Here is a 12,067-nt window from a genome sequence, read left to right as displayed (position 1 = left end):
TAGACAGGGGGCAACAGTCTTGCTAAGGGCCAGCTCAAGGACACCTTCTTGTGCATCACACCTGTGGTGACATCACTGTCAGTGTCTGGAACCAGCACTCACTTTGAGTATCTGGGTCAAGAGTATAACATCCAAGACTCATGGTCCCTTCTCAGAGGAGGACACTGTGGTCCCTTCCCATGTGTCCCTGGGGCATCTCCTAAGTGCCTGATGGCACCAGAAGCCACAGAGCCACTAACAATGACTCTGAGCTCATCTCTGAACCCTGGATAGCACTTTCTCCAAGAACCTGTCTACTTTTGCCTGCAAGTGACCGCAAAAATGACAGGAAAATCACCTACTTCTTCAGAAGCTACTCTCAGTTTCTATGGGTCAACACTCTTGTCTCCCGGCCCGAGCTGTTGCTTGCTGTTTTCACAGGTCCCACAGTTACAAGGGACTCAGCATTCTATAATCAGCGACCAGTAAGACCAAGAGCTGAACCCTGATTTGTCTGGCTTTCACATATACATGGAGGAAGAGGAGTAAGAATAAGAAGAGGAAGAAGAGGAGGAGAAAGAAAAATAGGAGGAGAAAGAGAAGGAAGAAGAAAAAGTAGAGGATGGGGAGAGGAAGTAAAGGAGGAGGGAGAGAAGAAGGGAGAGGAGGAGGGAGAGGAGGGAAGGAGGAGGGAGAGGAGGAAGAAAAGGAGGAGGGAGAGGAAGAGAGAGAGGAGGGAGAGGAGGAGAAAGAAGAGGAAAGTCCCCTTTCAACCCTTTCACAGACTCTCTTCTCTCATGCCCTTAGGTTTGAAGAAAATACGGTTGAGTGACTTTTTTCCTCAATCATATCTGATCACCAAGCAAAGCAAACTGGACACAGAAAAGCCACTTTCCTGGGGACATGGGAGGGGGGCTGGCTGGGCAGTGTGAGACATCTGCAATCAGAAAGACTTGGACCTCTCTCCGGCCATTATCGAGCTGGGATTACATGGTAGAAGAGAGGTGTGGGAACAGACACACATCTGAGGCTTAGTTAAGAAGGCCAGCATGTTCCCAGGAGATGGGATGGAAGAGAAAAGACAGTCCAATCAACCCCCTGGAGAAGCAGCCTACCCAGGGCTACAGCTAACTCACCAGGGTCTCCTCCTTGAATCATCCACCCCTCCCCCCACCTCTGTGGGCTATCCAGGTGATAGGCAGCTTTTTAGACAAGTGGGAAGCTACAGAGGGGCACCTGGACGTTGGGGGAAGGGCCATGCCCTCTCTCCAAGGTGATTTGACACATGGGTGACATGCCTGCTGTCATTGGTGGGTGCTGATTGGGTCAACACATGTCGTCGCTAATGAACATATCGATTCTACATTCTCTTGTTGGCTCACTGAATGGCAAGACTCACATCTGATAGATTAAATACCCACCCAATTGCCTGCCTGACATCTTCCTCACTCCACCTGTCAAGACCTAATGGATTGTACAGTTCTACCTGACACAAGAAATTAAGGTCAGAGTTCATGGTTGGGAGTGTGTATCACCCCAGCTCTGAGCTTAGCAAGGACCTTTACTCTTCTGGGATATAAAGCTGCTGGGGGATAGCATCTTGTGCTTGTTAGGGACCAAGAAACAGCCCTACCCCAGACTCATGACCTTTTGGCTTCCCCACTCCCTGCCCCTCTTCCCAGCCAGCTGTCAGAATAGCCTAAAGACTGGAGAAGTCCAGTATTCTAATCCCAGCCTAGAAGACAGAGGGCTCAACGGCATCCTCCTTTTGTAGATGCCGAGAGAGGGGGATTGAGGCTTACAGAGCCAAATATCCCTCATCATTCAACCAGTCCAAGACCCCAATCTTCCAAATGTAGGTTGTAAGGACTTATCACACACAGTGGGAGCCCACAGGGGACTTCTGCCCAGTCTGGGATCTCTGCTGGTAGGAAGCTAGCTGGCAGGCAGATGCTCTGATTCTGAGTTCTGCTGGGAAACTGGTAAAGAACATAAACAAAGATCCACTTTAGATCTGTTATACAAGGTGACAGGCATCTTGTGGCCCCATGAGGTGTGTGTGTGTGTGTGTGTGTGTGTGTGTGTGTGTGTGTGTGTGTGTGTAGGTGTGTGATTTTTCCCTCTTTAATTTGATTGTGTGTTTCTCAGGCATGAACTTCATAGATGAAAATGTCGTGTTGTAATCTCATGCAACGGAAATATATGCAACTTGCGGGCTGTAGATTGGACACTCCCCAATTCTTTCTCATCCAATGAGGCCCAGGGAAGCAAAAAGGGCAGACACTAGATTCTAATGAGTGAGTCACAAGCACACTTTTTAAAATTATATTCAGGAGCACAGAATAAAAAGTCTTGCAGTATCAGAGTGTGTAGACATGCCCTGGGGTCAGGAAGTTAGATGGCCTTGTGGGGTGTGAGCTTTTGAGCCCAGCCAATGGGAGGAAGAAACAGACAGATTAAAAATTCAAGCCACCCTGGTCTACATAGTGAATTCTAGGCCAGCCAGGGTTATATGCTGAGATCCTGCCTCCAAAACAAAACAAAACACACCAAAATAAAGTCTGAAAATCACTAGGTAATTCAGCACCTAAAGAACTTAAAGCCACCCTAAATGAGCTTGCAGGATGCATGGCTTCCACCCTTCCCACAGTGACACAGATAGGTTCGTCAATTCTGAGCCCCAGCTCCAGCCCCAGCACCAGCTCCACTTTTCCCAAACACACCTCACACACCCCTTAGTCTAACCTGAGCCCTTCTTCCTGATGCTGTTCTTAATGGATTCATCTGAGCCCCGGTTGATCTCTTTGCTCAGTACTCCAGACTCCTCCCCCCAAACTGGGAACCTTCCCACCGCCCAGCCCAGGACTCCTCGGCCCTGGCCTTTGGTTTGTGGTATTTAGGAACTTGTTCTAGTCCTGGCTGCTTTTACAGCAATCCTCTGTCCCGTTGCCCACGGGGTTCATTTTCTTTGCTCCAGTGTTCTTAGCACAATTGTCTGAGCAGGAACAGTCAGTGGCCAGCCCACAGAAGGGCGACTTCTGGGTTGAAACTCTAGGTGCAGGAGGGAACCGTCTGGGGACAGGTGATCATGTGCCAGCATTCGAGGTTTAGAGAGCTGAGTCCTTTTGTTTTTCAGAAGAGGACAGCAAGGACCCCCGTAAGGGACCCTCTCAAGGTCACCGGTGGGTAGCTCTGCTTTTGCAGAACTCTGAGGCCTGACAATTCTGGCCTTGGTTCAGCTTCTCTGGAGCTGGCTGCCCTGGTGAGCTACCAGCTTCCCTGGACTGTGTCTTCTGTACCAAAGTTATAGAAGAGATGAAGTGCCCAAGAGTCACTTGACTCCCAGGATCCAGTCACTGAGATGCTACTGAGTATCGTTTGGCTTTAACATCGGGGCAGAGACAGGTGGCCATCAACATCTCCTCACACTGAGGCTGCTGGGTTCTGGGGACACCTGCCACAGAAGCTGTGGCTCTCTGCAGAGCCGGATAGCAATAGGTCAGTTTGGTAAAAATTGATGTGTTGAAAGGCTGATTCTTCGAAAACAGCAGCCAGGTTGGTGCACTTCAAAAGCACTGGTGGGGAATCCTAGCTTTGCACCCTAACTCAGCCCAGGAGCTAGAAGTCCCAGGGACATCCTTCCTCTCTTCCTTCTGGCCAGCAAACCCCGCCCCACCCCACTCCAAGCTCTCCCTAGCACACTCCCTAGCACTCTCCTACTTCCTACTTCAGAATTCCATCCTATTTTGGTTTTAGGATTGATATTTAGATTAAGGAGATAAACACAGGCCAGATGCACTGAGGCCTGACAGCTAGAGGAACCTGTCAATCAACTTCCGAAGCCAGCCCCTCCCCCACCACACATATTCCAACACACTCCAACAGGACGTGAACCAAGAGCCAGTCCAAGGGGTCCCAAGGGATAGCCTTGGGCATCCTTCAAATGGAGGGACCGCTTCTAGGTCAGCTTGGGGGCAGGGCCAGTGACCTGCTATTTTTTCTCCTCCTCCCCTCCTTTTCTCCCCCCTCCTCCCCCTCCCCAGGCTGCAGATAAAGAATTCAATTTTCTTTTAAACGGTGGGGAAATTGGAAGAGATTTTGTTCTGTTTAAGCACAGCTGGAGTCTCAGGTCTCTAGGGCTTCCAGAACAAGGAGGTCAATTAAGATGCCAGTGGTAAGGGTTGTAGGGAGGGGTGGGGGTGGGGAATGTGGACTCAGAATGAGCCTGTGGGAAGGGCCGCTGAGGAGTCTGGGAGGGGAGGTATTCTAAGTTACCATACGTACCAACCAACGCTGTCTTCCCAAGGTTGACCCCTGTGTTCTGCGGGATTTGGAAAACCATCCAGATGGGGACTACCCGTTAGGCTGAGTAAGCAGACTCCCTGACTAATAATTCAAGTTGTGACTTCCACTGGCAACTGTGTGCCATGGTAGAATCAAGTCGAACGAATGCTATCAGAAGCAGGAAACAGCTGAGCTGTTCTCGGAAAGCCTGGGACAGCTGGTGGACACCTCGGACAGACACTGGGACACTGAGTCAGCTCTGGGATCACTGGCTCATTGTAGGCCCTGGACTGTGACCCTGAGGAGATCCCCTCATACTGTTAAGGTAGGAACTTTGTCTGCCTGGCACAGAGCATGAGCCTAGAACCTATGGGGCCAGCAGCCTGTCCCAGGAGCCTGCCAGGAGAAGGGAGACGTGATTACTGCCCTGTCTGTGGGCCCCATGGGCTCCTTTTCTCCTTGAAGGTACCTGGTCAGCTGAGAGAGGGTGGCACCCACCCAGGTGGCTGTGATTGACAGGTGAAGCCCAGATCCCAGGTGAGCTGGGGGAGGGGATTATGCAGAGAGAAAGGTGACCCCGCTCCCCATCCAGGCAGCAGAAAGATCACCTTCAATTCTCACCGTGCTCCCCAGTAGCTGATAGTTCATCTTCCACCCTGTCTGCCTCCACCTCTGTCCGTCAGCCTTGGTTCCTGGCCTTCACCCTACCTCTTTGAAGCCCTCCCTGCCCTGAGAGGAATCCTCAGAAGATGTCCAGGTGACCCTCTTTTGGGGGGTTGAACAGGAAGCCAAGTCCTAGACAGAGCACAAGACTGGCCTAGGGTCACACAGAGAATGTCAGTACCTGACTCATGGTACCTGACTCATTCACACTTGAAAAAGAAATTCTATTGACTGATGGAGTAACCTAAGGTGACACTGTTTACCTTCTGTGCCTCTGGTGACACCCCTGCCTCTGGGGCTGAGTGAAATGGGACAGAAAATCTTCCTTGCATGTCACTGGGGCCCAGAGGCTCAGTGACTGTATCGCTAGGGCAGGGCCAGGACTCCAATGGAGGCACCTAGTGTGGGGGTCTATGCTGTGGGGAGACTCTGCTGAGAACACTGGTGTGACCAAAAGTTCTGAAAGAGCTGAGAGTCCACACAAACCTCTCCACTCCCCGTTATAACCGCCCTCCTCAGCAGGAAGGTAGCAAAGCATCCCTGGGACACGGAGGAAAATCTTGAGGCCTCATGGCTCGTCACTACCAAGTCTACCATGGTAGACCCAAGGCTTGGCTCAGCCCTCAGCAGATGGGCCAACCATAATATAAGACACTATATGTACACCCTGGACCATTCACACCCTGGCATCCTCCTGGTGGCCAAGGTGGCACCGCTTTCTCACCGTGTAAAAAAGACAGCCGAGTCCCAGAGAAAGTGGCCTGCAACTGGGATGAAGGATTCTAGGTCCTCCTGGGTGACTTATGGCCCAGAGATCACAGTAGCCCATCTGAGTATACTAGAAGATGGAGTGGGACAGGAGCCGCCTTTGGCTCCTTGAGGCCAGTCTGCCTGTAGTTGGGAGGTGGTACTCTACCCTGGACAGGGTTATAGTGACCCTCCCAGTCAGTCAAATGCCACCCACAGGGAACCAGCAAGGCCTGGAAGCAGTGAAGAGAGACATTTGGCCCCCTGCACACCACACCCCTCACCACAGGCCCTTTGCACATGCCGTGCTCCCTCTCCGGGATGTCTACCCCTCTCCTTGGTTATCCCACAATGTCTACTTTAGTGCCGCTTTCTCAGAGAAGAATTCCTTGACTCTAATCAAGGTCAGGTGCTCCGTATCCATTTCTAATGCTGATCCGGCCTCCATCACAGAGAGTTATACTGAACGTAAAGACTTGTTTCTCAGTGACAGGTTCTTCCAGGGCAGGGTGAACTCTCTGAGAACCCGACCCCACACACACTGTCCCCAAGGCCGTGTGCCACACACACACACTGTCCCCAGGGCCGTGTGCCTGACACATAGCAAGCAGTCAACAAAGATCTGCAGGACGAATGAACAGTTACATTTCTCCTGAACCTCTCCTATTACCCCGTGGTACCCACAAACCCTACCAGGCCCTTCTGAGACCCTGTCATACCCCTACCAGGAGTCTCCTGTCACCCGGGGAGATTTCCTTATACGAACAGTTTCTGCCACATTGAGTTTCCCTGGGCACAGACCCACGCCTTCCCGACTGTCTCCGCTCTGGCCCCAGAGGTGGAAATTCTCCTGACGGTACCTGATGTTTTTGAGGGTCTGCCTGGAGTGAGGCCACAGCCTGTTCTCTGGGATCTGTAGAGTCCTTGGCTCCTCTCTGTCCTCAACTCTGGAGGCTGCTGAAAGGGATCAGTGATCCAGCACAGTCCCTCTGTGGGCCTCTGGGCCTTTGTTCAAGGTCTAAGGCCACCTAGGAGATCTGGGGCCCTGAGACCCCCCCCCATCCCCATCTTAGTTTCCTCATCTGGAGAAGGGCAATGACAGACTTGCAGGTAGAAAACATTATGTGTTGGTCACAGTAGGGCCACTGCTATGTGGCCAGGCCAGGAGGACTGCTACTGTGGCAGTAAGAGATCAAAGGTCACAGGACTTGATCCTCAGAGGCCATCCCAGGCGTCCCCATCAGCCCGTCCCCAACACAAATGCTCTGGGCACCAGGCACACTCAACATACCTTCTTTGTTTCACATTGTGCTGAGCAGAAAAGCATTCCTAAGGGATGACACCCAAACAAGAACTGGGCTCAAGGTCATACTCTGACCTCCAGGTCCTTGGAGAGCCCCTCTAAACAGGGCTCCAGAAACCCAGCCAGTGGAGAAATGAGAGGGCAGGCTCCGCTGGTCCATCTAGGATCCCCAGACTGGTGGCAACAGCTAGCTCCCCTTGGCTATTGTCATGCCATAGCTCCCCCCACCCCAGCATAGGTGGCAGGGTGGGGGCTGGGCAAGCCCCTTGCAGCAGGCTCCGCTCAGCCTGTGGTGCAAATTAAAACATCTTCCTTTTTCTTTCTAATTTTTTTCCTGACACAACTGCCCATGAAACATTTTAATAACACCATGGAAAAGGTCAGGGAAAAGGAATTTTACGGTCTCTGAGCAGGCAGCTGTACCAGTGGCCCCTTCTGAGGGGGGCAAAGGAAAGAAGGGACCTAGATCTAAAAGGGGAGTGGCCAAGAAGGCCAGAAGGCTAAGGGTGGGGCTTGAATGTGGGAGGAGGAGGTGGGGCTGTGGTCAGGGAACCTGCTACCTGCCAAGAGTTGGAGAGCACCTTGAGGTGACAGAGAGAGCGCCTGATGCTTGTGGGAGCCACCCATGGCTGTCTCCATAACCTTGGGTGTCAGTCATGCCCATTTTGTAGATACATTTAGGGAGGACATGAAAGCTGAGGGGGACAGGGACAGAACAGCCCTCAGCAAAGGTCTGAGACTGAGAGCCACAGCTTAGTACGGTGTCTAAGATTCCCCTCAGCTTCGTGGTTCCACAGCCCTGGAGTCGGGGTGGTGAGGCCGGGGTAGGGGAGGGACTAGAGATGGAGTTAGGTAGGTCTGTAACAGGCTCAGGCCTACGACCACTCTGGAAAGAGTTAGCTGGAAGGGCTTAACTCATGTTCACCAGAGACTGACAGGCCGTTTGGCTCATGCCCCAATCTCAGCCCAATTCTGTGGTGTTCCAAACCCAGTTCCACCAGCTACAGCAGTGCTTCGTTCATATCAGATGTTTACAGTAGCATTAATAACAGTAGCAAAATTAGTTAGGAAGTAGCAATAGAGTAATTTCATGGTTGGGGGGTCACCACAACATGAGGAACTATATTAAAGGGTCACAGCATTTAGGTAGGATGGGAAATGCTCATCTACAAGAATGCCGAATACAAACCAAGTTCTGCTCCCAGCAAGGACCCCAGGAACAACTGCTCTGATACCACCAGGCCCGGATCACACATGAGAATTCTTTGTCACATGATCCTTGACCTATGGACATGGTCACTGTCTCCTGCCTGGTTTTATTACGAACTGTTTTGCACCCTTCCCCTTGACTTTCCTTGAAGTGTGGGAGACACACACTTCCTTTGAGCCCAGGAAGCTGGAGCCTTTCGTACATCTTGTTGGCTTGGGCCTAGGAGGCTAGAGGCAGGCCCAGGAGCCCAAGGCAACGGGTGATATATTGCTCAGGCATTGCGGTAAAGACTTGGGGAGCCCTGGGCTGGGAAGCAATGGATTCAGAGAACAGCCACAGCAGGCTCATGGTTTCCATCTGACGGCCCGACTAGCTAAACATCTGTTTGAAATATTAATAACTGTCAGATGGAAAGGCTCAGGGGCACAATGTTGCTCCAGACCATCTGTCTGTAGAGTAAACACACTTCAGGGTGGGGGCCTGCTATGGCAGGCAACATCAGCTTAGAGCCAGAAATGGCAGCAAGGCCTCTGTAGGCCTCATATGCACAGGGAGACAGATGTGGTAACCTAACATTTATTGACTGACTGTGATGGGCTGGACCCTGGACTTATATAGCAGCATCTACCATATTGATCCACTCGGTGGCCTATTCAAATTTATAATGGATTTCCCTTTCGCATGGTCAGCCTATATAATCTGAACAGAACAGAGAACCAACCCCTAAGGCCCAGCTCTGCCGAGGGAAGTGTGACCCATAGCTGGCATGTCAGAATTGTGGTCGTTGGTGCCTAGATGAACATGCTGAGATCAGTTCTGGGGCACTTGTTGGAGCTACCAAAAAATTATATTTTTCTCCCACTAGCATTGATAAACTGGTAAGAAATCTAGAGGCATTGTGTCCTTAGACACTTCAAAAATAACTAAGCTGGCTGCTAATGACAGATTATTGTTTATATGAACATTCAGATACAGCCATGCCTGAACTCACTTGTAATGTCACCTGATATGAGCTAATACTTCTTTCTTTGAACTATACAAGAGTTTCTGTCATGTGCACAGTAACCTCGGGTGAGGACAGAAGCTTGTCAGAGGCCAAAGGTATCAGAGGCCTCCTAGGCAGCTTCAAGGAGTCTGCTGTACTCAAGAGACAGGGGGGATCATTCTCTTCAGAGATGGCTAACACCCAGCCCATTGATTACATGGGGTTTCTAGGTCTCCTGGACCATCTGGGAGGCATGCCTTTCAGGGGAAATAAAGAAAATTAAAATATCCTTCTCCATCTTATTGCTCTACAAGCTGGTCCATTTTCTCTGTCTCAAGAAGAGTCTGGATACCATCATTCACTAACCAACAGCCTCTGGGCACTTACGGCACCTGATACCCAGATGTTCAGTCTCCCTGGGGATATCCAAGAGCTTATGGCCCCTGTGGACAGGGGGACTTACCAGGACTGTCAACACGGAGGTCCCCACGGTGATGTTCTCATACAGGCTGACATTGTAGAGGGGCTGGCTGAAGATGGGCCGGTTGTCATTTTCATTGATGAGCGTAATCTTCACCTTGGCATAGCCCACGTGGTCAGGCACACTCTCATTGGCAAAGAGCTAGAGGAGCAGAGCAGGGCTGGTGAGCTCTCATGTATCTCTGGGAGCTTTTGTGTCTCCCACGAGACCTCTCTGTGCCTTGGCTGGGTCTAACCACGAGCATCTAAGTTCAAGGCTGATACCAACTGTGTTCTCTGAGCCCATTCACGGGACCCTCTTCAGGGAGGAAGTGATTCTGGGGGCTGGACTGTGATAGCCAGGATGGGCTGCAGGGACACCAGAGATGGGTCTGGAGATTTTGCTTTTATTCCTAGGCATGTCTTTGCCCTTCTTAAGGATTTAGCCCCGGCCATCTCTATTGTTTCTCTGGGACAGATGCCTAGGGAAATGAAGAGGGCTGGGAGGAAGACTTAAGGGTATGCTATCCCACCCTCCCCAGGTGACCCAAGGAGATGTTGAAGGAGGCTTACATCAAAGTCATATCTGTCCACGGTCTCATAGTCCAGTGGGATTGCCACTCGGATGCGGATGTCCGCTTTCCCTTGGACGGAGGTTGGGGAGATGATGAAATGATGGGAGTTGTTGCCCACCAGGTACACCTCGAACATGCTGTTCAGACCCTGGATGAGAGTGAAGACGCCAGTTACAAAGGGTGCAGAAGGTCGGGGGTGGAGCCAGACTGGAGTAGCAGAGGGTGCTGGAAGGTGATGTCAGCAAACGCCCTTCCCCCTCCCACTTTGCAGTACAGTAGAGGAGGAACAGGCTGGGGATGGTCTTCCTACCCCATCTCCCCTTAGATAATGCTGGCCAGCTCTGTCTCCATCTCTAAGGCCCAAGGAGCCTCCTCTGTCTCTGTCATATCCTTCCTCCTGGTCCTTTCTCCACTAAGGGATGCCAAAGGAGGAGAGGAATCTGTCAGCATTAAAACCCACAGGCAGTGCTGAAGAGATGGCTCAATGCTCAGACAGTAAATGGGTTTGCCACCAAGCCCAAAAGACATGAGTTTAATCCCTGGGACCCACATAGTAGGAGAGAAGGATTCCTACACATTGTCCTCTGATTTCCACATGCAGGCTGTGACACATGTGGGCCTCTCTATCACAGACTCTATTTAAACAAGTAAAAAAAAAAAAAAAAAAAAGTCAGTGGAGATTAAGGGAGAGGTGAAAACTGGAAAGTAGAGAAAGAAAAAAGAAAAAAGAGGTCTCCATGAGGGCTGGAACTGAAGAGGACAGGAAAGATGTGTTAAGGAGAGTTGCTGGGCTGCTATGCATGACAAGGGGGTGACCAAGGAAGCTAGGGGACAAAGAACATACTGTGTGCCTCACACCCCAGAGACCCCCACTGAGGCTGCTGAGTCAGCCATTTTAGTCCATTGTTTTGGGGGTTCAGCATGCAGACTTTTACCCTGCTCACGGTTCCCATAGGGTCTTAAGAATGCTAGGCAGGGAGGAGTGGGGGCGGAGCTTAGAACCACGTGATCTCAGCTCAGCTCAAGGGGCGGGGCCAAGGCTGAAGTGAAGTGGAGGTAGGACTTGCTGGAGTCTGGCTCCATGGGAGACTCCTCTCCATGGGGTGTGTATCCCATCATGTGTGTCTGTCTAGCCCTGGCTTTAATGTTTAGTGATCACCAACCTGAGATGAGTTTCTGGCTCCTATGTAACCCATTTATCTGATGCTCCACCGAATAGGGCTACAGCATTATCGTGAACTCATCAATATTTTGGAGAGCCCCATTCTGCTAGATCTTCATGGTAAGAGGTGACCACCAGGCATCTCTGGCCCCAGAAGTCTTTCAATGCAGAGCTGTCGATGACTCTCCCACCAGGGCAGGGATTCTGAGTTGCACCTGACCCCCTGGAGTGACCTAGAGCCCAGCAGGTGGGCATCTTACTGGACTAGCAAGGTAAGGCACTTATGCCGATCTATTCTCAGAACTAGGGGCAACTCTCCTGTCTCTGGAATAGGGACTACGAATAGGGATTGTGAACAGGATATGGGGGGGTGGGCAAGTGCTGTCAGCCCCTTTCAGCCTATTCTACGGTGAAGGCAGGTTGGGAGGGCACTCTAGAGCCCCCAGCCCAGAACAGCTTCCTGGAGATTACTGTACAGACAGTGCCTCTTGGGCTGCAGAATTTTAAGGTCTCTATGGTCGGATCTATTCCATCCGCTGGAAGGGATCAATTAAATGCCCGAAAGGACACTAATAGCAAAGGCACTGGAGCATGACAGTTCTAAACTGGCAACACCAGAGGCTGTCTCCTATGAACCCTGGCCTCTTGACCGCAGCACTCAGAGACCTAAGGAGCTGGAAGTGTCTGGACTGAGCCTGCT

At 51.3% G+C, this 12,067-nt stretch overlaps 1 protein-coding gene across 2 annotated transcripts in view; it reads right to left on the bottom strand.

Moving 5' to 3' along the window:
• CDH23 (cadherin related 23) overlaps positions 1-12,067 on the bottom strand; it is a gene marked incomplete at its 5' end in the record, with an annotated part of 329,115 nt that overhangs the window by 143,336 nt on the left and 173,712 nt on the right. For both annotated transcript variants that reach the window (XM_080938106.1, XM_080938107.1), the window contains 2 exons: positions 9,635-9,793; positions 10,204-10,353. In XM_080938106.1, the coding sequence (XP_080794232.1) occupies positions 9,635-9,793; positions 10,204-10,353 (309 nt within the window). The remainder of the gene's footprint in view (positions 1-9,634; positions 9,794-10,203; positions 10,354-12,067) is intronic.

This window comes from Micromys minutus, assembly GCF_963924665.1.
Source record: "Micromys minutus genome assembly, chromosome: 25".
In the NCBI taxonomy this organism is placed as follows: domain Eukaryota; kingdom Metazoa; phylum Chordata; class Mammalia; order Rodentia; family Muridae; genus Micromys; species Micromys minutus.
This window is presented reverse-complemented; position numbering and strand designations above follow the sequence as displayed.